Consider the following 25,000-nt stretch of genomic DNA (forward strand, 5'->3'; position numbering starts at 1 on the left):
TTATGAACTGTATTATTAAATACAAATACATTGGACATAAAAAAGACAATAGAATTGTAATACTAGTCATCAAGCTACTATACACACTGACACTGAAGTAATTAAAGCGGGTCATATTTGCATGTTTGGAATAGGAACAGCTGAAATCAATAATATATCAGTATTCCGTTATTAACCCGCGGCGGGCCGCATTAAGTGAAGGTGGGGGCCGCATGTGGCCCCTGGCTGCTAGTTGCCCATGTATGATATAAATACAAAATTCTGCATTTCTTTACATACGCAGTCCATTTGCAGTGCATGTATGTATAATAATTTAATTTATAACAATTTGTATTTTTTCAATGGAGCCAGGTGTGCAGAGGTCACTACGACATAAAATAAACTTACATTAATTATTATTTAAGGAACGATAAGCAGTCCTCCTTACAGATTCAACTGAGAAATAGCCTATCTATTAAAAAAACCTCAAACTTAAGTGCATTTACTCAAGTACTGTACTTAAGTACACTTTTGAGGATTTTTTACTTTACTGGAGTATTTCCCATTTTCAGTACTTTTACTTCTACTCCACTACATGTCATCTCAGAGGCAAATGTTGTACTTTTACTCCACTACAATTATTAGAAAACTTTAGTTACTTACCAGTTACTTTTCAGATATAAATTATGATATTATGAAACATACATTAACCACTTTAGTCCTATTTTATACAGGCTATTTGAAAATAGCATATCTACAAGCTCGCATCGCGACGTGTTGTGAGCTTGTAGATTTGCTATTTTCAAACATTTTAGTACTTTTATTTTTGGCACTTAAAGTACATTTTGATGCCAATACTTTTGTACTTTTATTCAAGTACATTTTGAATTATGGACTTTTACTTGTAACAGAGTATTTCTATGTTGCAGTATTGGTACTTTTACTTACTACTTTTTCCACCACTGCAGATAGGCAGCAAGTGCTTGGACATAAACAATAGCTACATGTTTAGGAAGGAAGCTGGGAAGGAAACACATTATTATTATTGTTTTTATTCTATGTTGTTTCGTCTTCCATCCAGCAGGGAGCAGCAGAGTGCCCCATCAGCCCGTGTGATTGGACGAACGAACGGCAGTGGCGTTGTAACGTCACGTCCGGGAAACCAAATCAACACAACACACACACACACACACACACACACACACACACACACTCACACACTCTCTCTCTAAACAAACACACACACAGCGCTCTGTGAAACATCCTCACACGAGGAAAACACACACATAGCAAAACAAACAAATAAACACAAATAGACAGCCGTGAGACATTATTGTATGGATGTGAGCTTCTCTTCTCTTCTGGCCTGGTAGGTACAGAGATATAATAACTATGGTAAAGAGAGCATGTTTTCAAATGGATACAGGATAGGTTGGCACTTTTTACGATTTAAAAAAAGAAGTGCAGATCTACAAGCTCTTCGTGCTGCGCTATGAGCTTGCATATCTGCTATTTTTGAATAGCCAACGTTCAGCCATCATTAAAATGATACAGGATAGGTGGGGCAGTATTGGGCACCACTAGCCTTAGATCAAGACTATCCTAGATGTATTTGGTCAATGTTGACATTTTTATATCCCCCCAGATTGCCCTGGAATGTCACCAGTAAAGCCCGTATTTCTCCAAACATGTCCAAGGTGCTTACCCGCTTGCCCCAAATGTTAACTGGATGTCCGGAGTATTTTTCGCAATGTATTAGTCCATATTTTTCAATAAAGAAGTGTTTTAATCCCGTCTGTGGCCGATTCTGTACGAAGTTCCCAATGGGCGGTAGTCACGGGGCGCATCTGGTGAAAGCCGGAATTACACTCAATGTAAACAGGAAGTAAACGAGGGGGGGAATGTCGTTCGGCCACAGACGGGATTAAAAAACTTCTTTATTGAAAAATATGGACTAATACATTGCACAAACACGCCGGACACCTAGTTAACATTTGGGTCAAGTGGGTAAGCACCTTATATTTTGCATTTGTACATGTTCGGAGAAATAAGGGCTTTACTGGTGAAATTGCAGGGGGGGGGTGGATTGCCCTGCAAAAGCCGAGTCTTGATCTAAGGCAGGCTAGTTAGTGGCCCATAATGAATATACATTTAATTTAATATACCTTTTTAACAGAAAGGCTTGATTCCAGAGGCATTGCAAGTACAGGTTGCTGCCTGGTCTTGAATGCAATATATTTATAATATTAATTGTACATTTATAGACTATAGAATAATATTATACCAAGTGCCTACGTTCCTCCACTCGTGATGTTGTGACGATATTATTACTGTACAATTCCAACAGATCCATCCTGCTACCTGTACAATCACCTTTTCATTTTAAAGGTATAATGACATTCACTTTTACACCACATTCAAAGTCTTTGTCCTGGTCCTTCAAAAGTGTACAAAAAGTTTTAAGTGAAAATTCCATTCCAGTGATCCATGGCAGGTGTTTTTCTATCACATTTCTAAAGCCTTTTCAACTGCAATGAAAAAATAAATCTTTGCCTGCGGGTGTCGCTGGTGAGGGATTTTGCCTGTCAATCATCGCCTCTGCTCCGCCCCCCCAAAGGAAAGGATAGGGGAGGGGAGGGGCGAGGAGGAGAGTGGGCGGGATTAATCGACTGTGACCTCACTGTCGAAGGGCCAAGCTCAGATTACTTTTCAGCCTAATTATTCAGAAAACCCCAGACCACAGAAAATCCACTGAATGTTCTAAGTTCAGGTTTTTTGTGTGTAATTGAGGTCATAAACCCCCAAATAAAACATTGAAAATAAAAAAAGTGAAAATGAATGTCATTATACCTTTAAGTCATTACCATACGAGTCATTGAGTTTCAGTTCAGTTGCATTTCAAAATGCAACTGATATTTATACATTAGATATGGACTAGTATATGTATGTAAATATCTGAACAATCTGACAATTATTTTACAATTTAACAATTTAGGCATTTAGCAGATGCTCTTATCCAGAGTGACGATAAGTAAGGTAAACACATGATAGAATGCAGAGAGACAGTGAAGTGCCTCAAGAATGTATGCTTTTAGTGACAAATATAGCCCTCTTTTATTCTTGATTCTCTTGAAACCACTTGGATAATTTAGTAGTGACAGTTGTGGTGTTTTTCCACAGATATCTGTGGGGACTTGGCCGGGACATCCTCCATTGAAAGCGGGTGGACGGTCCTGGACAGCGTACGGTGGCCGACCGTGTGACGTATAACCAGACATGGTGAAGTGTGTGGTGTCAGGCTGTCCCAACCGCCTGGAGGTCAAAGGGCTCTTCAACCGGCCCCAGAAGCGCTTCTTCAACTTGCCCCGCGACCAGGCCAGGGTCAAGGTAGGTCCTCCTGCAATAACCCATTAAAGGGATAGTTCACCCCCAAAATTACTTTTTTTCTATCGATTAGTCACCCCATGGAGACTTGAATTCATGGATATTTTTTTTGTTTTTGTCGCATTCCTAAGCCAATAATTTGATGACCAGCGGACTGGCAGGCAGCGATTCCGGTAGGAGACAAAGAGTCTCCTTTGTGTCTCCTACCGGTCCGCTGTTCATCAAATTATTGGCTTAGGAATGCAACAAAAAAAATAATAATATCCATGAATTCAGGTCCCCATGGGGTGACTAATCGATTTTTTGGGGGTGAACTATCCCTTTAAGACCTGAGGCCGATTCTACAAATGCCTTCTAAATCAGTAGTTCTCCCACTTTTCAAGATATTTCAAGAATAGCAGATGTGCAAGCTCGTTTGTGACGCGCTGCGAGCTTGTACATAATGCTATTTTTGAATATCCAACACAAAAATCTAAAGTGACACATTGTACATTGTTAGGTGTGGCTGGCGGCGCTCAGGGAGACGGACAAGTTGCGGGACCACAACCACATCATCTGCGAGGAGCACTTCCTGCCCGAGCACATCACGCCACGGGGCATCAGCGACGACGCCATCCCCCTCATGCCCCCCTACCTGGACGGACCCCTGGGGTCTGTGATGGCCACCGCCCCCTCCCCCTGGGGGGCGGAGGAGGAGGAGGAGGAGGAGGAGGAGGAGGAGGAGATGGTGGAGGAGGAAGAAGAGGAGGCCGGTGCCGCTCCCCATGCCGCCGGTGATGATGATGATTCAACGGCACAACCTCCACTCCAACATGTAAGGCTGTGTCTGTTTGAATGGGACGTTATATCAATCCTGGATTGTAGCTTAACCCATTAAAAGGAGCATTTCACCCATTTTCAACCTTCGTATAGTTGGTCCTCACTAATGCTCATTATAAGATGGGCTTCAGAAACCTGCCTACCAGTGACATCATCGATCTTGATTCCAAGCTAATAGAAACTACAACCTTTCTCTTCCTGGGAAGTTAACATGCTATCAAAGATGTCACTGGTAGTGTCTCTTTGACAGCTAGAAATAAAACAGAATTTTGCCACGCCACTGCCAGCGGTGTTTTCACTCACCTTTGAAAAATCATAGAATATTTATCTCCAGTATGATCGATCCCCCAATCGCTTTAAAAGACGTATCCTAGTCTCGTAGAATCGGGGGGGAAGCGAGCCGCCGCGATAATCCGCTCCATACTGTAATTGTGGCCAGTTGAATGTAGGCTGTTTTCGCCAAAAAGCAACACAAACAGCGGAAAAGCCATTCTTCCAGATCAAATTACAAGGGAGAGAACGGGCCGTTTGTTTTGCGTTCCCGTGACCCACTACTTCTCTCCTTATCAGGCAGCCAAACGGTGACCCATAGGCGAGCGAACAGCGCTGTCTAGTGGAAAACCACTGAAAACACAAATCTTGTCATTCTCGTCATTGATGGTGTGGGCCATAGCAAAATATGACGAGAAATCTCAAGTTAACTACATCCTATTGTTCCGTAATGATGTATTTATAGCCTCATTTGTGTAACAAATAGCTTTTAACTTGTGTTTTTCCTTTTTGCCACAGCAACAAGACGACAGTGTGGAGCGTCAGTCAGTAGCTACAACAGACAGTATGGAGCATCAGTCAGTAGCTACAACAGACAGTATGGAGCATCAGTCAGTAGCTACAACAGACAGTATGGAGCATCAGTCAGTAGCTACAACAGACAGTATGGAGCATCAGTCAGTAGCTACAACAGACAGTATGGAGCATCAGTCAGTAGCTACAACAGACAGTGTGGAGCATCAGTCAGTAGCTACAACAGACAGTGTGGAGCATCAGTCAGTAGCTACAACAGACAGTATGGAGCATCAGTCAGTAGCTACAACAGACAGTATGGAGCATCAGTCAGTAGCTACAACAGACAGTGCGGAGCATCAGTCAGTAGCTACAACAGACAGTGCGGAGCATCAGTCAGTAGCTACAACAGACAGTATGGAGCGTAGGTCAGTAGCTACAACAGACAGTGTAGAGCGTCAGTCAGTAGCTACAACAGACAATATGGAACATCAGTCAGTAGCTACAACAGACAATATGGAGCATCAGTCAGTAGCTACAACAGACAGTATGGAGCATCAGTCAGTAGCTACAACAGACAGTATGGAGCATCAGTCAGTAGCTACAACAGACAATATGGAGCATCAGTCAGTAGCTACAACAGACAGTATGGAGCGTAAGTCAGTAGCTACAACAGACAGTGTAGAGCATCAGTCAGTAGCTACAACAGACAGTGTAGAGCATCAGTCAGTAGCTACAACAGACAATATGGAGCGTAAGTCAGTAGCTACAACAGACAGTATGGAGCGTAAGTCAGTAGCTACAACAGACAGTGTAGAGCATCAGTCAGTAGCTACAACAGACAGTGTAGAGCATCAGTCAGTAGCTACAACAGACAATGTGGAGCGTAAGTCAGTAGCTACAACAGACATTGTAGAGTGTCAGTCAGTAGCTACAACAGACAATATGGAGAATCAGTCAGTAGCTACAACAGACAGTACAGAGAATCAGTCAGTAGCTACAACGGACAATATGGAGAATCAGTCAGTAGCTACAACAGACAGTACAGAGAATCAGTCAGTAGCGACAACAGACAATACAGAGCATCAGTCAGTAGCTACAACAGACAATATGGAGCATCAGTCAGTAGCTACAACAGACAGTATAGAGCATCAGTCAGCTACAACAGACAGTATAGAGCATCAGTCAGTAGCTATAACAGACAGTATGGAGCATCAGTCGGCTACAACAGACAGTATAGAGCATCAGTCAGTAGCTATAACAGACAGTATGGAGCATCAGTCAGCTACAACAGACAGTATGGAGCATCAGTCAGTAGCTACAACAGACAGTATGGAGCATCAGTCAGTAGCTACAACAGACAGTATAGAGCATCAGTCAGCTACAACAGACAGTATGGAGCATCAGTCAGTAGCTACAACAGACAGTATGGAGCGTCAATCAGTAGCTACAACAGACAGTATGGAGCATCAGTCAGTAGCTACAACAGACAGTATAGAGCATCAGTCAGTAGCTACAACAGACAGTATAGAGCATCAGTCAGTAGCTACAACAGACAGTACAGAGCATCAGTCAGCTACAACAGACAGTATGGAGCATCAGTCAGTAGCTACAACAGACAGTGTGGAGCGTCAATCAGTAGCTACAACAGACAGGTAACGTCTCACTCACAGCTGCTGTTTCTTTATGTGATGTTAATGTGTTGCTGTTGTTGCCAGACCCAGGGGGTCGGCCTACATGAGGCTTTGTCGGTCGGTCGGTCGGTCGGTCTGTCCCTCTTTTCCTCTGCACACACGTCATGCGAAGTCCGGCCATTCAGATTTCAACCACTAGGGGTCTGGCAGTGCTCCGAGGAGCATCTTTTCTAGTTTTGTTAATTTATCACTATGTTTTTATGTGGTTGCTTCTGGTCCAGCAAATCACTTTAACTAACTAAAACAAGACCAGGAGACCTGGTTCTGCCAGACCCAGAATGTGTCCATATATGGTCAAAAAAGGGACAAGATGGACATACTTTTATGCCCATGTATGGACGAAATGGGTCAAAGCCTCATGTAGGCCGACCCCTTGGGTCTGGCAATAATAATAACAACTAGAAAGTACTGTTCCTGAAGAAACAGTGTGGGATCGCTAAGAATGTTGCTGGTATTGAGTATTGATAGTGTTAGTAGTGTTATAGTAGGGTCATAATACAATGACATCAGTATTATGACGTCACTAGAATGGCATTACCATTCACTAGAATGGCATTATTCATTATGACGTCACTAAATGGCATTTCTCCATTGAAATGACCCAAAAAACGGGGGGAATAATAATAATAATAATAATAATAATAATAATAAATAGTGAAGATAACATTAGTGTGATCGCTAAAGCGATCCCACAACAATAACTAGAAACAAAATGTCTCATACATTTTAAGTGTGCCTGCAGCTCGCTAAGTCTGTGCGACCTTGTGTTTGGGCAGTAGGGTCAAATATATTATTATAGTGGTGGGGAAATTGCAATTTGACATTGAACTCCACACCCCTCAGAGCGTGTGTGGGTGAAGTTTCAAGCCAATCATACAAACCGGAAGTAAAAGCCGGAAGTGGTCATTTTTGAGGAAATTGGAAGTCTGCAGGACCACCCACCAAGTCTGAGACCTGTATCATGCTGGGAACTGGAGTTATGGCTGTTTAAAGCCCAGCCAATAGGAAGACAGAGGGGGCGGGGCTTAAGCAATTACAGCTCGTCCCTATTGGTGGTCTAAGTCCGCAAACCAAGCATATTCAGCTTGTAGATCTGCTATTTTTGAAGAGCCAAAGACATCTAAAATGACATAGCTATGCGTTCCCGGATTGAATGGTCGATTCTACAAATGTCTTCTAAATCCTAACACCTAAAAATCCTGAAAAACGTATGTTGCTATATCAGTGGCGCTCAAAACATTTTCAGGTCAAGGACCCCCGACATTATATGTAGGCTATTTGACCGCCGACCTACATCTGAAAATATTTGTACCAGTATCTTGTTTTATTTTTACTTGCGGATTAATTGATATGTTCAGCCTGTGGTGTGGTGTAATGAGCAAGGCACTACCAACGGCAGGGTTGGAGGTTCAATTCTCTGTAGTGTAGTGCAGGGCAGACAATTGTTCAAGTAGCTCGAGTCCAAGTCGAGTCCCAAGTCATTTGGTCCCAAGTCCAAGTCGAGTCCCAAGTCGTTTGGTCCCAAGTCGAGTCCCAAGTCATTTGGTCCCAAGTCCAAGTCGAGTCCCAAGTCAATCCAACCCTCAGGTCCGAGTCCCAAGTCGAGTCCCAAGTCATTTGGTCCCAAGTCCAAGTCGAGTCCCAAGTCAATCCAACCCTCCGGTCCGAGTCCAAGTCGAGTCCCAAGTCATTTGGTCCCAAATCCAAGTCGAGTCCCAAGTCTTTCTGTTGTGGGCAAGTCAATAATGCATTTAACTTGAAGGTTAAGGATGATTGTATTTTAATATATTATAAGAATAGTATAACTATCTGTGAAATATAACCCATTTATTTCACAAAATAATGTGTTGGCAAATGACCAATATTTAGTTACACAGGTCTCAATATGTCACATTCAGCCCTGGACTTCACTGACTGAAGTAGGGGTCACATTAATCACATTAGATTCACAGAATGAATTTTACCCACAGGTTATTTTCATTCAAATGAAATGTGAATGAACTTGCTCTAATATTGACTTTAGTAGATTTTTCAGTCTTTAAAATATAGTATTTCTTAATTATTAAATAATTACAGCTTGTAGATTGGCTATTTTCACGATTTCAAATTGTTTTAAAATAATAATGAAAAAGGAACATACAAGATTTCCACCCGACAGCCATAATATATAGCCAATATATGGTTCTGTATCAGTATATGAGTCCGTTTTTGCAGATTTCATTCTAATTGGCTACTATGCCTGCATATGAATTTCATGAGCCTGGGTAGGTCACCCTGGCTTGGCGGAGATATGCCCTGTAGCGCACACTCTGCACAGCAGCAGCAGGTGAAAGCAATTCACTTAAACGAGGGTTGTGTTGCGCACCAAAAAACGGACTAAGACTTTATTGCTGTTACCATGGATAAAGTAAATTCGACAGTGGTGAGTGACTTTCATGTTTACAAGTACGTATATCTCGCTGGCTGGTGCTACTGTTGTTGTTGGGGTGGCTGAGGTCATAAACAAAACACGAACGACTAGTTGCATGGGATGCGTTGTGAGCTTGTAGATCTGCTATTTTCAAATAGCTGATGTATATGTTAGAGTGCTCATGTGGCCCATAGTCGCTTGACTCGCTTCTTTTGGGCTGGTTTTCCTAGACCTGGTTGCTTGTTTTTCCTCACAACACTGGCACTGATGATAACTAGACGGCAGCCGTCATAGAATCAAAATGACCCCGCTGGGAGTGGTGGTGGCGTTTGTGGTAGAGTGAGCATGGGTTTGTATGAAGAGAGATAGCGCATTTGCGGTAGAGTGAGCATCGGTTTATATGAAGAGAGAGAGCACATTTGCGGTAGAGTGAGCATGGGGTTGTATAAAGAGAGAGAGAGGCATTTGCGGTAGAGTGAGCGAGCATGGGTTTGTATAAAGAAAGAGCGCATTTCACACACAGATCATTCATAGGGGAAAAAACTAAACGAGTCATTAGAGTCATCTTGTCTCAAGTCGAGTCGAGTCGGGAGTCATTGGCTAGCAAGTCCGAGTCGAGTCTCAAGTCTCGTTGGTCTTTTACCTTCCAAGTCCGAGTCGAGTCGCAAGTCTTTACCTTCAAAGTCCGAGTCGAGTCGCAAGTCGTCAAATATGCGACTCGAGTCAGACTCGAGTCGAGTCACTATGACTCGAGTCCAATTGTCTGGTGCAGGGGTTCCTAAAGTTGGGGGTCTTTGAAATTAGACCCCATTATTTTGGGTCATTTTGGTTTCTTTTCAACAGAATGGATGAAATACAATCTAAAAATGATTACAAATAGTGCATTTCACCATTGTAATACATTACAAATGCACACCGAACGTGCAAGTTTATGTGCATAAATTACCTCCAGGGTTAGGTGGGGTCGCGAGTCAATGGCCGCATTATTTTGGGGTCGCGGGCTGAAAAGTTTGGGAACCCATGGTGTAGTGTAAGGTGGGTGATTTGTTAACGTGACACAAACCTCGTTCTTTCAGCTGTGATGTCACTTTTAAACCACCTGACCCCCAAACACATCAGAAGACCCTCAAAGACAACCCTGCTTCCAGAGGTAGGTGATGGGTACGTGTGTGTGTGTGTGTGTGTGTGTGTGTGTGTGTGTGTGTGTGTGTGTGTGTGTGTGTGTGTGTGTGTGTGTGTGTGTGTGTGTGTGTGTGTGTGTGTGTGTGTGTGTGTGTGTGTGTGTGTGTGTGTGTGTGTGTGTGTGTCTCACAAATCTCTGATTCGACACGTTGTGAGCTTGTAGATCTGCCATTTATTTATTTTTATTGCAATTATTTTGAAAAATGCTTCGCAGTGCGAGGCGCAGTGAGCTTGTAGTTTGGCTATTTTCCACAATAGTTATCTGTGGAACCGAGTCAAACTATAAATGTAATGTCTACAATTCCAATTGCTTGTCAGGGTGGGGGGTCCCAGGTTCAAATATGATTATTTAGGGGTGTCGCGGCCTGAAGAGTTTGGGAAACCCTTGCTTTAACCCATTAAGACCTGAGGCCTACAAATGCCTTCTAAATCAGTAGTTCTCAATCTTTCAAGATTTTTCAAATATAAAATAGCAGATGTGGCTATTCAAAAACACAAGCTTGTATTTTTGAATAGCCAACGTATAAATCTAAAATGATACGGATGGTTTTAGTGGGTTTAATGAATGTTCTGATGGCTTCTCTTTTTTTCCCCCAGAGCTGTCGTTGATCCTGCTGACCAGGCGGCTCATGGAGCTGCTGTCGGCGGCTCCGGACGGCCTGCTGGACCTCACCCAGGCGGCCGCCCGGCTGCAGGCCTGCAAGAGACGGGTGTACGACGTCACCAGCGTCCTGGGCGCCTTCAAGCTGGTCAAGAGACGGGCCCCCAACAAGATCCAATGGATGTGAGTCACACTCCAACTAGCGTCGATCTCCAGGCTTTTATTGTTTAGTTTTGCTAAAAAATAAAAGCCTGGACCAGCGCGTCGGTGTACCCGGTATAGGAAGTGTTTCATTTCCCCAAACAACCAGAGTGCAGTGGGCGTCGCTCGTAATGTTGTGTTGACGGGGTGGGGGCTGACGGACAGATCGGTGAACCAATGGGATCAGGCGCATTCTCTCCGCGCTGATTTTAAACCCGCCCCTCTATACACGAAAGCAGGAAGGCTAGTGCAGCCTACACTCCAACTAAAGGAGCGCTTCAGCCATTCTCAACCTTCTCTTCTAATGCAGGGGTCTTCAACGTTTTCTTTTTCAGGCCAAGGAGCCCTTGGCTGGAAGAGAGAGACGCAGCAGGGACCCCCTACTAAATATCTATTATTACATTTGAGGAAAGTCAGCCCTTCCGGTGGTGCGACTGAAGGCACTTCGTTTTTAATCATTTGTTTCGCCGAAATAACGACAATAACATCTCACATGTCACTACAACACCAGTCATAACGTGCGCAATTCATTCACGCAGTTATTCGTCCACTTCTCATTGCTCAACACACATTTGCCCCCTCACACCATAATTAAATCCGTCCAACAAAAAATTCCCCACACATTACCGACACACCGGAAGGTGAGACCTTTTAGGAGCCTCAAAGACGTTGCCAGGTTGCGCGAGAGTAATACGCAATCCGCTCCGCCAATTTCCCTCCGGACGACAAAAGGCCAGCAACAAGCCACCAGGTTGATGCCAAAAACACCACAGATGGGGACAGACACGCTGGATCTATATAAATAACATACCTATGCCTATGGACCTTTCAATATATTCTACATATACATGTTATATATTATTAACAAAGGCTAACCTCTTGCTAATCCAACGTCACTTCTAATAACTTCAACGCTTACAATAACCGGACGTGGCAACACTACTCCACGTCGCACACTCACACCCCCCCTGTTGCTACAACGACCATCACGGCATCACGGTCCCCAGTCCCCATAACGTCAGACTTTCCCATTGAGCCAACACTACTCAGCGACGACGTTGCTTCTCAACACACAGACTTCTTCAACAACGACCAGCTCACTGGAGTAACGTGAACCGTCTCTAGCGAACCCACGGTATAGTGATCCCCCCATCGAATGTTGCTGCGCATTAAGTAGGCTACTTACGGTAGGAGTTGCTCCGTGCGGGCGAAAGGTCCTGAAAGATACATAACGTATCTTATTCAATCTTCTGTTGTATCAACACGTTACTCCAGTACCAGCTCCACGTCTTTCGCATCCCCGCTCCACTCAGGTCAGTCCCAAGTCGGCCCCCGCATCGCCCCATCATGTAGACCAGGGGGGTCCCAACCTTTCTATTCATAGGGGGGGGGGGGGCGCTACCCACCAAGACTCATTGACTGGCTGGTGCCTGCTATTTATATGTTAGGAAATCACTACATAATTGCAACGTCACGCATTACTTCACCTGAGTTACATCTTCCGCCAGTTGCACTTCAATGTTCACATGAAATGATAATCCAGTTTAGTCTTTCATTAGCGCTGGCCAGCAAAAATCAAAATACAGCGTGTAGTCGTGTGACGGTAAACACGTTGCAGGGATCAAGGATCAAGACACCAAGGACTCGACAGTTATGTCACTACTATGCGACACGGAAGTAGCACGGCAGAAAGACCCCAAGGATTCGTCGCTGATGTGACTTCACTGACGAATCCTTGGACATGTCACCGACTCAGCTTTTCCCCGTTGTTTACATCCTGGCAATGCTCGGTTTCACACTCGAAGATGCCTGCATGTACAGTTTGATCACCACACATTGCAGAATGTATTTACACAACACATTTACACCAACATACTTCACACACATCACCTCACACGCACTCTGCCCCCCCCCCCCTTTGTGCACATGTGTACCACCCAGTTCTCAAGCACAAACAGAGAGAGAGGGAGAGAGACGGTGGATCTATATAAATAATATACATATGGATATTAAATGGATATTTATATATATTCTACATATACATGTTATTTAGTATTACACAAGAGAAAGACGGTGGATCTATATAAATAAGATACATATGAATATGGCTATTATATGGCTATTTATATATATTCCATATATTTTATTATATATAAATAAATTACATATTACAATTATTATTTCAATAAACTGTTAGATATCATCATATTAGACATTACAATAATATGTATTATTATGTATATTATATCTTATGCTATAACAAATATTATATTACTGATGTTATATATTATATTATTATATATTATTACATATAATAATACATTATTATATCAAAATGTTATATGCTGTATTACAGTACCTAACACATATTTAACATACATTATATCTACAATACAAATATACATACTATTATGACATATGAATACATACATATTTAAATATATTAAAAAAAAAAAAAATGTTTTTATCCCGCGATTTTTGTAACCCATTTTTTTCACCCGGTGCCAATTTCCTAAGTGATCCTGGGCGCTACACCAGAAAACAGACAAATGATCTGAGGTCGTAAAGCAACGGGTTGCTGGTCACGGCTTCCCCCCACCCCCCCCCGAGGGGAGGAGGCTCGCCGACGCGGTGACTGTGAGAGGACCGCACGCTCCGCGGTGGTCGGCCGGAGTGGATAAACTCGGACAGATCGCCCGCCCTCCGCGGCGGTGACGTGTCATCCGAGTGTCTGCCCTATCAAGGACAGGCCTGGTCGCACGGGGGCCTTGCCGGTGTCAGTCTGCTGGTGCTGAGCCGCCGCTTCAAAATGTTTGCGCTTTTTGGCGATAGTTCTGTCTTCTTTCACTTTCTCCACGCTGTTTGGTGCCCCCCCCCAAGGTTGGTGCCCTGTGTTTCAGCACCTAAAGCCCCTCCGTTAAGCTGGCACTGTCTGAGACACAGACCAAGTAGAGAGAAATGGTACCATATTATGAAGAGCCAATTATAAGAAGAAGTCGTCTTTTAAAAATGTTCAGTCGTGAGATTTTATTGAGCTTGAATCTGTTGCTCTCTCTCTCTCTGTGTGGTGTAGAGCGGAGAGTCCTGTGTCCAGTTACCTGGGGAAGAGTGACCACGCCGTCCAGGAGGAGCTGGGCAACCTGAAGGTGGTGGAGGAGACCCTGGACGTCCTCATCAAGACCTGCGCCCAGCAGCTGTTTGACATGACCGACGACACGCACAACACAGGATATCCTTTTCTAACACACAAGCTCTTTAGTACCAAGGACCCCCGAAATTGATACTTAATTTGGCCGCGGACCCCCCCCCCCCCCCCATCTGAAAAGGTGTCAGGGACCCCCAGAAGAGAAGATTTATGTTTAACATTTCTTTTGAAATTATAAAAAAATTATCCAATATACTTTTCAAGCGCTGTGAGCTTGAACATCTGCTATTTTCTAATATTCAACGTATAAAATATGGATAAAGTGGTTAAAGTGATCGTGATGCTGTGTTAACAATATTTTCTGGGGACCCCCTGGAACCCCCCCCCCCCGGGTAGATTATCTCAAATAATTGTGATTAGGTGATAATGGTGATAATGTAATAATTGTGACAGGCCTGATTACAAGCAGGAATCGTGTGGAGAGACCAGGTGAGTTAAGCAATACTTGGTGATTTTGTGGTTCTGTAGCTGCTAGTGTGAACTCGGCATCAGAGATAAGTTGTTGTGTAGCACTGCTCTGTAGCTGCTAGTGTGAACTCGGCATCAGAGGTGATCAGTGTGTTCTTTAACTGCCAGTACGTCAGCCTATGTGACCCACGAGGACATCCGTCACATCCCAGTGTTCCAGGGACAGACCATTCTGGTGGTCAAAGCTCCAGAAGAAACCAAGCTAGAGGTTCCAACTCCCACCGAGGTAAATATGTACACCCTGTCGGGTGGAAACCTCATTATGTCCAAAACTAGACTGTATCTTTTGAAAAACTAGACTGCTTCTTTTGATGCTTTCGTGTGATGCCGTAGTAGGATCAAGTAGGGCATTCATTTACGTAAAAACACAAAAATAGAACAAAGATTGTGAGCATGTAGATCTGCAATTTTTTGGGCGAAGAGATTTGGTGTAGATGGAAAATGAACACACCAAGTACAGTGCAACTCAGGTCTGTTTTATAAGTCTAGAGGGTCTAAGTGGTTAACCCATTTAGACCTGAGGCCCATTCTACAAATCGTCCGTCGGGTGGAAACCTGTCCGAAACTGTTACTTTTCAGGATTCAAATTCAAAAATAGCAAAAAGTACAAGCTCAAAACGCGTCGCTTCGCACCGTGTTTCGATGTGTTGTGATGTGATTGATGGACTGACGGACTGTGTGTGTCGTGCTTTGCAGGACAGCATTCAGGTGCATCTGAAGGCCGGGAAAGGACCAATCACAGTGCTGACATGTGAAATGGGCCGGGCCGGTGAAGCCAAGCCCACTGGGAGCGGAGAGAACGCAGCAGGCTGTTTTCTACACGTGGAGGAGAGCAGGATTCAAACCCATCCACTGCACACAGGTACTGGATGGGTGGGTGGACAGCCAGACACAAGAGACAGACAGACATACATGTCTGCTACTTTAGGGCTAGTTACACACTGTAGGATATTTGCTCCAATTATGCTGTCGGGGACCTTTTTGGGCGCTCGCCGACAAAACCCCGGATCTGGCACAGATCGGACTTTGATCGCCGAGGTTTCGCTCGCTGTGTGTGAGAGGCTCTGCGAGAGGATCGGGCCGCGATAATGGTGCTCGGCGATGCCTTCCCGGGCATTTCTAGATATCCAATCTGGGAACCCATCGTCAAAAAAAGAGAAGAAATAAACAGCGCCCTCTGAATTTGATGGGGGGGACCTCCCAATAGACTGTGGATACAGGAAATGTGCCCGTTTGGTCCAACCTTTAGCCCCCACCTCCTCTGGTGGTGCGCCTATGTTTTCATTCCCACTGACAACATTTCTCCCACGGAACACTTAACAATATTTCTCCCACGGAACATGGATCGTTTTGGTCATAAGCCCACTTGTTTCTGTAATGGAAGAACAAGTTAAAATGTTAATAACTTTCCGTGGTGTTGTCGGCTCCGAGGACGCCATTGTTGAATGAGTTTGGGTTTGTTTCCAGTGGGAACACATTAGAAAGCGAACTCATAGATGTAAATCCCGCCCACTACATTTGATTGGGTAAAGCACGGCTTGCTTCCTGGTCTAAGGCCCACCCACTTTGTAGGCCAATGTTCACACGTTCTGAATGGCCCTCCCGACAGATGCAGTAGCGCAGCTCGGAATCTGTTCTTGAGAGATTACTAGATATCTAGCAGGTTTGATATTTGGCTCTTGTCGCCGACTGAACATCATACAGTATGAATGGAGTTGGGATCACAGGGATCCTACTGCCGTTGCAGGACTCTACCCTCGGCGTCGAGTCCTGTGAAATATCCTGCAGTGTGTGATCCCTTGCGGCGATCAATCGTATAGTGTGAAAACCACAATGATATATGACAGCCGATTTCATGTAGTGTGAAATGCTTAACGATCAGATGACTCCCCGACCACTTTTAACTCTTTGACTGCGGTTGACTCGATAACGCGTCAATTGCTAGTTTGTCCAGTTGGCCATCGACGCGTTAGACGCGCGTTCATTGTTTAATCTCTGGTCACGCTATTCTGATCATTTTTCATTATAGGTTTCGGGTTCCACTTACTTCACCCACATTTGCATCCGGTTTTATGACGCAGATTCCGTTTCCGGTTTTCTTTTTTTTTTCCACGGTCATTTTCGGCCAGAATAGGGAAACCCAAGTTTTTTCACACGGTATAAAAAACGAACGGAGAGGTCCACTTCTATAATCTATAGTCTGGGTGACGAACAGTCATCGCCGTCGTGTATAACATCGTACATTTTTGCAATCGGAGAATCTGAGAACAGGTCATATCCGGTTTGACGTATTTCACTGTTTGGCTCTGTTGGGGGGGGGGCAGCGAGTCAGCGAGCTGATGAAAGTGTCTATTTGCTGCTCTCTACTGGTGGAACCATCGTATGTGTTCAAAACCGCAGCTAGACTTACTATATGAAAATTAAATAACAAAATAACAACTCTCACTGACCGCTTCAGCGCACTTGACGTGCGAGAGAGAGAGAGAGAGGGAGAGGGAGAGAGGCATATCACGGGATACGTCGATTAAAATGAATTGGAATTAACACAAATGTATGTATTGGGTCTGACTCTGGAGATAGCATCCTAGTGAACTATCCTACAGTGTGTAATCCCTGGTCGGGGATCAATCTATAGTGTGAAAACCACAACGATATATGACAGCTGATTTCAAGAAATAAACTCCTGCAGTGTGTAATGCTTAACGATCAGATGACCCCCCGACCACTTTAAGGTCCTGCAGTGTGTACCTGCCTTAACCCTAACTTGAGAGTTACTGATGTCAGTGCTATGAGGTCATATTGATGACATCAGGGATCTCCATATATGGATATGGGGATTTGTGGATTCATAGATAACATCGCATTCTTTGTATCACACACACACGTTTATCTTACCCTATATCCCTAACCTTTTTTGCCATTTTTCCCCCCTTTTTAAAATTGTTCAAATAGCCGATCTACATCGACACGCTGTGAGCTTGTAGATCGACTAGTTGAACTATTTTAAAATGTTTTCCAAAATAGTAAATACAATCCAAAACGTAACTTTAGACTCTATTTCAGCATGCTAACGTTCCAGGAAGAGACAGGCTGTAGTTTCTATTAGCTTGGAATCCCCATTGACGATGTCACTGGTAGGCTGGTTTCTGAGCTGTACAAAGCCCACCCACATACCAGACCGGCAAGTCCCCCAAAAAGGGGCGTGGCTTTGGCGGTGACGTGTTGTTGGTCTGGTGTATGAGACACACAGTGAGTAGACAGTAATGGTTCCGTCTTATAATGAGCATTAGTGAGGAGCACAGTGGTGGAAAGTAACTAAGTACATGCACTCAAGTACTGTACTTATTTTGTAGGTTTTGATTATTATTACAAAACATACATTAACCACTTCAGCCCTATATATATCTTGGACATTTGAAAACAGCCGATCTACAAGCTCACACTGTGTTGTGATGCGACGTATTGTGAGCTTGTAGATCTGCTATTTTCATTTTTTTTTTTTACATTTTCTGCACAATGAGTACTTTTCTTTACTTTAGGTACTTAAAGTATATTTTGATGCCAATCCCTTTGTACTTTTACTCAAGTACATTGTGAATACAGGACTTTTACTTGTAACAGAGTATGGGACTCCCTCTTTCATTGGTGTGTCGCTCAGGTTGCGCCTAAACCCTGACATTTAACTTCACAAACACTATGCCTAACCTTAACCCTAACCTCACAAACACTATGCCTAACCTCACAAACACTATGCCTAACCTTAACCCTAACCTCACAAACACTATGCCTAACCTTAACCCTATCCTCACAAACACTATGCCTAACCCTAACCTTAACCCTATCCTCACAAACACTATGCCTAACCCTAACCTCACAAACACTATGCCTAACCCTAACCTCAGAAACACTATGCCTAACCTCACAAACACTATGCCTAACCTTAAATCTAACCCTAACCTCACAGAAATTATGCCTAAACCTGACCTCAAAACCCTGTCCATCTGGGCGAAACACCAGTAAAAGAGACAGGGTATATCTACATTGCAGTATTGATACTTTTACTAAGGTAAAACATGTGAGTACTTCTTCCATCACTGAGCAATGATATGAAAATTAGGTTGAAAAGGGGTGAAATGCTCCTTTTAAGTACAAGCAGCAGCTTACACGCCATGAGCTACTAACAAACCCATAATAAACTGGGATATGATTTTTTTTTAATGCCTCTGTCTTTTCATTTCAGAAACTCAACAGAAGGTGGTTCAGAGTGCATAGCGCCCCCCAGTGGATTCATCTTCATTCCTCCAAAATGCACAACGCCATCCATTCTGAATGGCCAAACAAAGGTTAATTAGAATTTTCCTTGTTGGTATCGGAGGCAGCCTGTGACCTCATTCCCAGACTGCTCCGCTATAATCCAGAGAACTTGCAGCTGTCCATGCTGAACGTTTTTGACCACACCGGACTTGTCTCTGTGCGTCTCAGAGACCTGGAAGCCACGGGTTTTGAACGAGTGCCCAAAATGGGGACACCAGGGTTAAAGTAACGTAAAATGACCCCCAACATGACGTTTTAACTATCATTTACTCACCCCGCGAAGCCTTGAAGTCATGTAGAATTATTGTTTGTGTCTCACCCAAAAACGAAGAAAACAGTGTTTTTTTCTTAACGTTTATTTGGATCCCCCTTAGCTTCTACATCGTCAGCAGTTACTCTTCCTGGGGTCCACACAAAGCATTACATTACATAGCAATACAAAGAAAAAAGAACATCATATTACATGATAGTGTATAAGAAGACCAAAAAAATGAAGAAAATGTATTTAAAAGAAAATATATATACAAAAATAACCTAATATGGTGTTGTAACTCATACCATACAACAGTCTTACTGATACCTCAGGCAACAGCATGGTAACACTTTCAGGTTTACAGTCCCAATTCAAGAAACATTGAACAATGTACATGTGAGCTGTGATCAAAATCACGTTCCATGAGACGTTTCTTCAATTATTTTTTAAAATTCTGATTTACTTGTTGACTGCATGTACACAGCTGGATACAAGACACTTGGAATATACTGTTAGAGTTGCATTGGAGTTTATAATCAGATTCTTGGTATAGTTTTGCCGTTAATCCTGGATGCATAATTTCTTCCTGGATGCATAATTTCTTCAGTTCTTCCAAGTATTGTCTTTGCTTTGGATTCTTCATTCACCGTGATGGAATGCAACACCAACACAAAAGTCTCTATGGATTCTATGATTTAAACGATTATAAAACAATCAATCTACATGCTCACATTGTGTCGTGATCTTGTAGAGAGGCTATTATCGATTTGGTTGATTAGATGCTCCTCGATTAATCAAAAAAGTAATCAACAGAATAATCGTAAAGATAATCGGTAGTTACAGCCCCAATGAAGGTTTCGCAGGGTGACTAATTGTTAAGAAAAATAGTCATTTTGGTGGTGAATTATTCCTTTAAAGCGGTTAATGTGATTGTGTCAACAGCAGAGAGAATGTATTAGGGCTGGGCGATATGACTTCAAATCAATGTCACCATCATTTTCAATCTTTTCTCCCGATTACAATTAATAAACAATACTTTTCTCTGTGAAAATGGCAGATCTACAAGCTCAAAACGTGTTTCGAGCTTGTAGTTTTTTTTACGCCACCATTGTACAAGGAAGTATTCAGAGTTATGTGGTTGATTATAAAACATATATTGCCAATTTGCATTGATTGGTTGATATAAGACAAATAAAAATACAATAAAACACTGTTTCTCGATTAATCAATTGACGTACATCGTCAAGATTAAGTCTATTATTGTTTCTAAATATCTGTCGATATATTGTCGGTCTATTTGCCCAGCCCTAGAATGTATGACTTGATTGTAAAATGGCTTCAACCATCGACAGAATCGAAAGCTTTATTTTTCTACCTGTGTTGAGCGAGTGCAGACACTACAGTCAACACACGTCTGTCCTACTGTATTGTTTTATTGTTGTCTTCTGTTATGACAACGACTTGAGGAGCAGTCATATTATTGTCGCTGTCGGGTTGCGAACTTTGTATGTCCCAAATCGTTAAAGCCTGATTCATACTTAGTTGTATGCCGGTATCGTTGTGCTTCGTAAATACCAGATCAAGCTCACTTGTGAGCTTGTAGATCTGCTATTTACGGCATGCACCACCAGCGTGCAACTACGTATAAATCAGGCGTAACTTTTCAGGAAATGGAAGATAAAAAAAACTCCACAGACACACTTAACCACTTTCACTTTCAAATGTTTTCTAAAGTGAAAATAGCTGATATATAAATGGCTGATATTATAGCTGATATACAAGTTCACAACGTTGTGAGCTTGTATATCAGCTATTTTATCTACTTTTGCTCAACCCTCTTCTATGACAAAGTTGGGCATTAATTTGCTAAATAAATATAAAAATATTGACATTCAAGGTTTCTGTCCGACAGCAACTATACTATCGATGTACAGTATATCATGTTACAACTTTTGAAGTGATTTTGTTTCTTTCTTTTTACACGTGTTTATTGTATTTTCTTTTTTTTGGGAATGACCACGGTTTGATATTTGTACTGGACAGAAGACACTTGAGACATCATCCTGTTCTATAAATAAATAAATACATAAATCCACTGGTGTTTTTTTTTGGGTTCCAATTGTGTCATCTTCTTTGAGTCATCACTTCTAATTCCACTTATCCTGTGTCCTTTTGAGTTCTCTCTCTCCTGATAGGATGAAACTGGCATCCTGACCTGAAAATCTGCTACTTACCAAACACTAGTCTACAGCAATGATTACTATCACAATATAGAGCTATTTAACACTTATTTTAAACCCAAAAAATATCACACCACCTGCCACAATAAGTGAACACATAGATAAATAGATAGATGCCTTTATTATCCTGTGGGGGAAATTCAGTCGCCCAGAGGCGGCACAGCAGTTGAGGTTACAGAGTTACAGGTAAAGAGTAAGAAAAATAAAAAGTACTGTATAGTAGCAATACTTAAGGCAAAAAGAAACAAACAAGAAGCATCAACAATGCACAGCAACGGGTAAATGTAGGTAAAACCAAATAAAGTGTCCTATTACAGTCAGTGCTTCATTTTATTTTTTAGCAAAACTAAACAATAAAAGCCTGGAGATCGAGGCTAGTGCTTCATAAGTGTCGCAGCGTATCTCCTCATAAAACAAATAATTATCAGTGCAATGCTAATCAAAAAAGTGTCCATTCGGTCAGTGCAAAAGCGTGAGAAGTGAAAGTGCTCACAGTGGAAAAACAGCACGAAAAAACACTCTAGGAATGTCATTAGAGGTCAGAGTCTTTGAAACATCTATTCCAGGTTAAATTAAGGTTGACCTGGTCAAGCGACCGCTGTGTCTCATTGTACATCTTCAAAGCTACAGTACCGGCAGGAAGGACTTTCCAAGTCTCTCACACCTCCATTACCATTCTACATAATGAGTACTTTTACTCCTGATGCCAAAACTTGTGTACCCTTTTTTTTTTACTCTGCTATATTTTTAATACATACCTTTTACTTGTGACAGAGTGTTTGTTTCTACATTGCGGAATAGCTACATTTACTTGTTCCACCCAGTGGTGTAAGAAGTACTCACATTTGTTTTACTTAAGTAAAAGTATCAATACCCTACTGTAGAAATAGTCTGTTAGTACACGTTTGTTATTCAAAATTTACTAGCAAAAGTATAAAAAGGTATCATCAAAATGTACTTAAAGTACCAAAAGTAAAAGTACTCATTATGCAGAAGGTCCCATTTCACAAGTTTCCATATGTATAACACGTACACAAATCTTTTGAAAATAGTAGATCTACAAGCTCACAACTGCTATTTTCAAATTGGCAAAGTATATATAGGGCTGGTTTTATAATAATAATAATAATCAAAATCTACAAAGTAACTAGTAACTAAAGTTTTCAAATAATCATAGTGGAGTAGAAGTGAAGTAAAATGATTGGAAATTGGAAGTATTCCAAAGTAAGGTAAAAAAAAAACCTTAGGTACAGTACTTGAGTAAGATGTTACTTTCCACCACTGCTTCTTATTGGTCAAACGAGCCGCCAGTCAAAGCCACAGGGCCCCGCCCCCCCAGGTTGTGGCTCTCAGCAGCAGTGCAGACAGAGTAGAGTAGACACAGGGCAGGTAGTTAGGCTGGAGTTTGGACAGTATCACTGCTGCTGTGGAACTTTATTCATTCCACCCACATTTGGACCAAACGTATGACGGGGATTGAAGATGGAAAGAAGTGTATGATCCGTTTATATTCATCACTTTAACCAACAGCAACGCAATGGTCGCCTAGTAATCTCCACTATGAAGAGGAACTACAACACAGTGCTGGACATGGGATCGTTACTATAATTAATTTCTCAATAGATTTGGAGGAAGTATTAAGGTAGCCCATATATACATATATATATATATATATATATATTGGGGCCTCACTCAAAAAGTGGCCGATTGAAGGGAATCACAGTACTTTTTTTTTACCTCTTTTTTTTTCCTGAGAACAATAATAAACCTTCACAATGCCGGCGGAATTGATCGGAGTGGCGGAGTTCGTGGCCGAAACCAGCGAGGATTATAAAGCCCCGACCACGTCCAGCTTCACCACCAGGATGTCCCACTGTAGGAGCACTGTGACCGGCCTGGAGGAGGTAAGACAGACCCTCCCCCGGTCCCCCCAAGACCCCCAGAACTCTGAGAGCGTACAAATGGATTCGCACGCTCTGTACGAATCCATTTGTACGCTGTCAGTCTTGGATGCCAACCCCCCCAAATCCACTGGAAGCCCGTGTATTATTACCCGTACTCATCCATAAATGTACAAATTCAAAATATAAAGTGCTTAACTATAAAGCTACGGATGTTACCCGACCATACGGGTCCTTTGTTTTCCATATTATTCCATATTTTTCCAAGTAAGAAGTGTTTTAATCTCGTCTGTGCCCGAATGCCATTGTATTTCCTCTTGGCTATCGAGTGCAATACTGGCGTTCACCTGCTGCAACAGCGCCGCGGCACTCATTGAGGAATGCCGGTGGAATCCAGGAACAGACGGGATTAAAAACGCTTATTTATCGAATTATTCGGAATATTTCGGACAACAAGCGTCCCGTGGGGTCCGGTAACATCCCTGGCTTTGGGTTAAGCACCTTATATCTTTTTAATTCGTACATGTATGGACTACGGAGGTCTACGGGCATTAAACATGGACTTCCAGGGGATATTTGGTGGTCGCGTCCGAGACCCGCCGAGAGAGAGGCGTAAATGTCAGTTTATCGATTATGGAAATCTCTTCAATCTTGGTCTACAGACCACCAGACCAAGACCCAGACCCCCGTAATAGACCTCCTCATCTTTTGACACAAACCACCGCAGGGTAAACCGACCCGTTTGGATCGTTAGTGTCGAAAGGGGAAGAGGAGAGGGTTTGACTTCCTCATGTCATGGTGATATATAGTACAACTCTATGGTGAAATCACAACGTCCTCCATAGAGCTGGTTCCTGCTCTCAGCCTCACCCATTTAAACCCTCCAGCTACACTTCAGTCGTACGACTGTCTGGAGCTCAGCCGTCTATTATTGTCTCCGCCAGGCCGTGTGTGTGTGTGTGTGTGTGTGTGTGTGTGTGTGTGTGTGTGTGTGTGTGTGTGTGTGTGTGTGTGTGTGTGTGTGTGTGTGTGTGTGTGTGTGTGTGTGTGTGTGTGTGTGTGTGTGTGTGTGTGTGTGTGTGTGTGTGTGTGTGTGTGTGTGTGTGTGTGTGTGTGTGTGTGTGTGTGTGTGTGTGTGTGTGTGCAGCAAATCTCCGGCACCGTTGGGCCGCTCACAGCAAAACTGTGCACACACACTCCCTGGATGCCAGAGCAGAACCTCTGCCCTGAATCTTTCACATCGCCCTGTTATAGCGCCACCAGGAGGTAGATTTTAGCAAAACACTTTTTTTTACAATACTCTTTGTCCAAACATCACACAGATTTCTCTATTGTCATTAAACAAAACAGGTCTTTCAGATTTTTCATATTCCATCCTGATTGGCTAAGATTGGCTTCCAAAGTTTGCAGGAGTGCTCCGTTTTGAACACAATGCCTCAAATCATGAACACAGCGTGCGATTTTCTGTGAAATTTTACACGCACTTTCTGACTAAGCAGGAAGACATGTCACTTGAACATTTTCAAATCAGCCTCATGGTGGCGCTATAACAGGCCGATTTGTGTT

At 42.8% G+C, this 25,000-nt stretch overlaps 2 protein-coding genes across 2 annotated transcripts in view; both read left to right on the plus strand.

Annotated features, from left to right (window-relative positions):
- The first annotated feature begins 1,218 nt into the window (after positions 1-1,218).
- LOC308103330 (uncharacterized protein) lies at positions 1,219-21,352 on the plus strand. The gene is made up of 10 exons (XM_080453253.1): positions 1,219-1,348; positions 3,160-3,366; positions 3,863-4,177; positions 4,972-6,620; positions 10,146-10,219; positions 10,849-11,035; positions 14,127-14,282; positions 14,838-14,952; positions 15,423-15,588; positions 18,967-21,352. Exons 2-10 carry the CDS (start codon positions 3,256-3,258, stop codon positions 18,996-18,998), a joined length of 2,805 nt encoding a protein of 934 aa, XP_080309379.1. The 5' UTR covers positions 1,219-1,348; positions 3,160-3,255; the 3' UTR covers positions 18,999-21,352.
- Positions 21,353-22,908: 1,556 nt separating this feature from the next.
- Positions 22,909-25,000, plus strand: part of LOC308103686 (arf-GAP with SH3 domain, ANK repeat and PH domain-containing protein 2-like) — a 52,465-nt gene continuing 50,373 nt past the window's right edge. Inside the window, exon 1 of the mRNA XM_080453808.1 lies at positions 22,909-23,437. Coding sequence (XP_080309934.1) covers positions 23,309-23,437 — 129 coding nt within the window. The 5' untranslated portion in view covers positions 22,909-23,308. The remainder of the gene's footprint in view (positions 23,438-25,000) is intronic.

Source organism: Gymnoscopelus braueri (assembly GCF_963280865.1).
Source record: "Gymnoscopelus braueri genome assembly, chromosome: 16".
NCBI lineage: Eukaryota > Metazoa > Chordata > Actinopteri > Myctophiformes > Myctophidae > Gymnoscopelus > Gymnoscopelus braueri.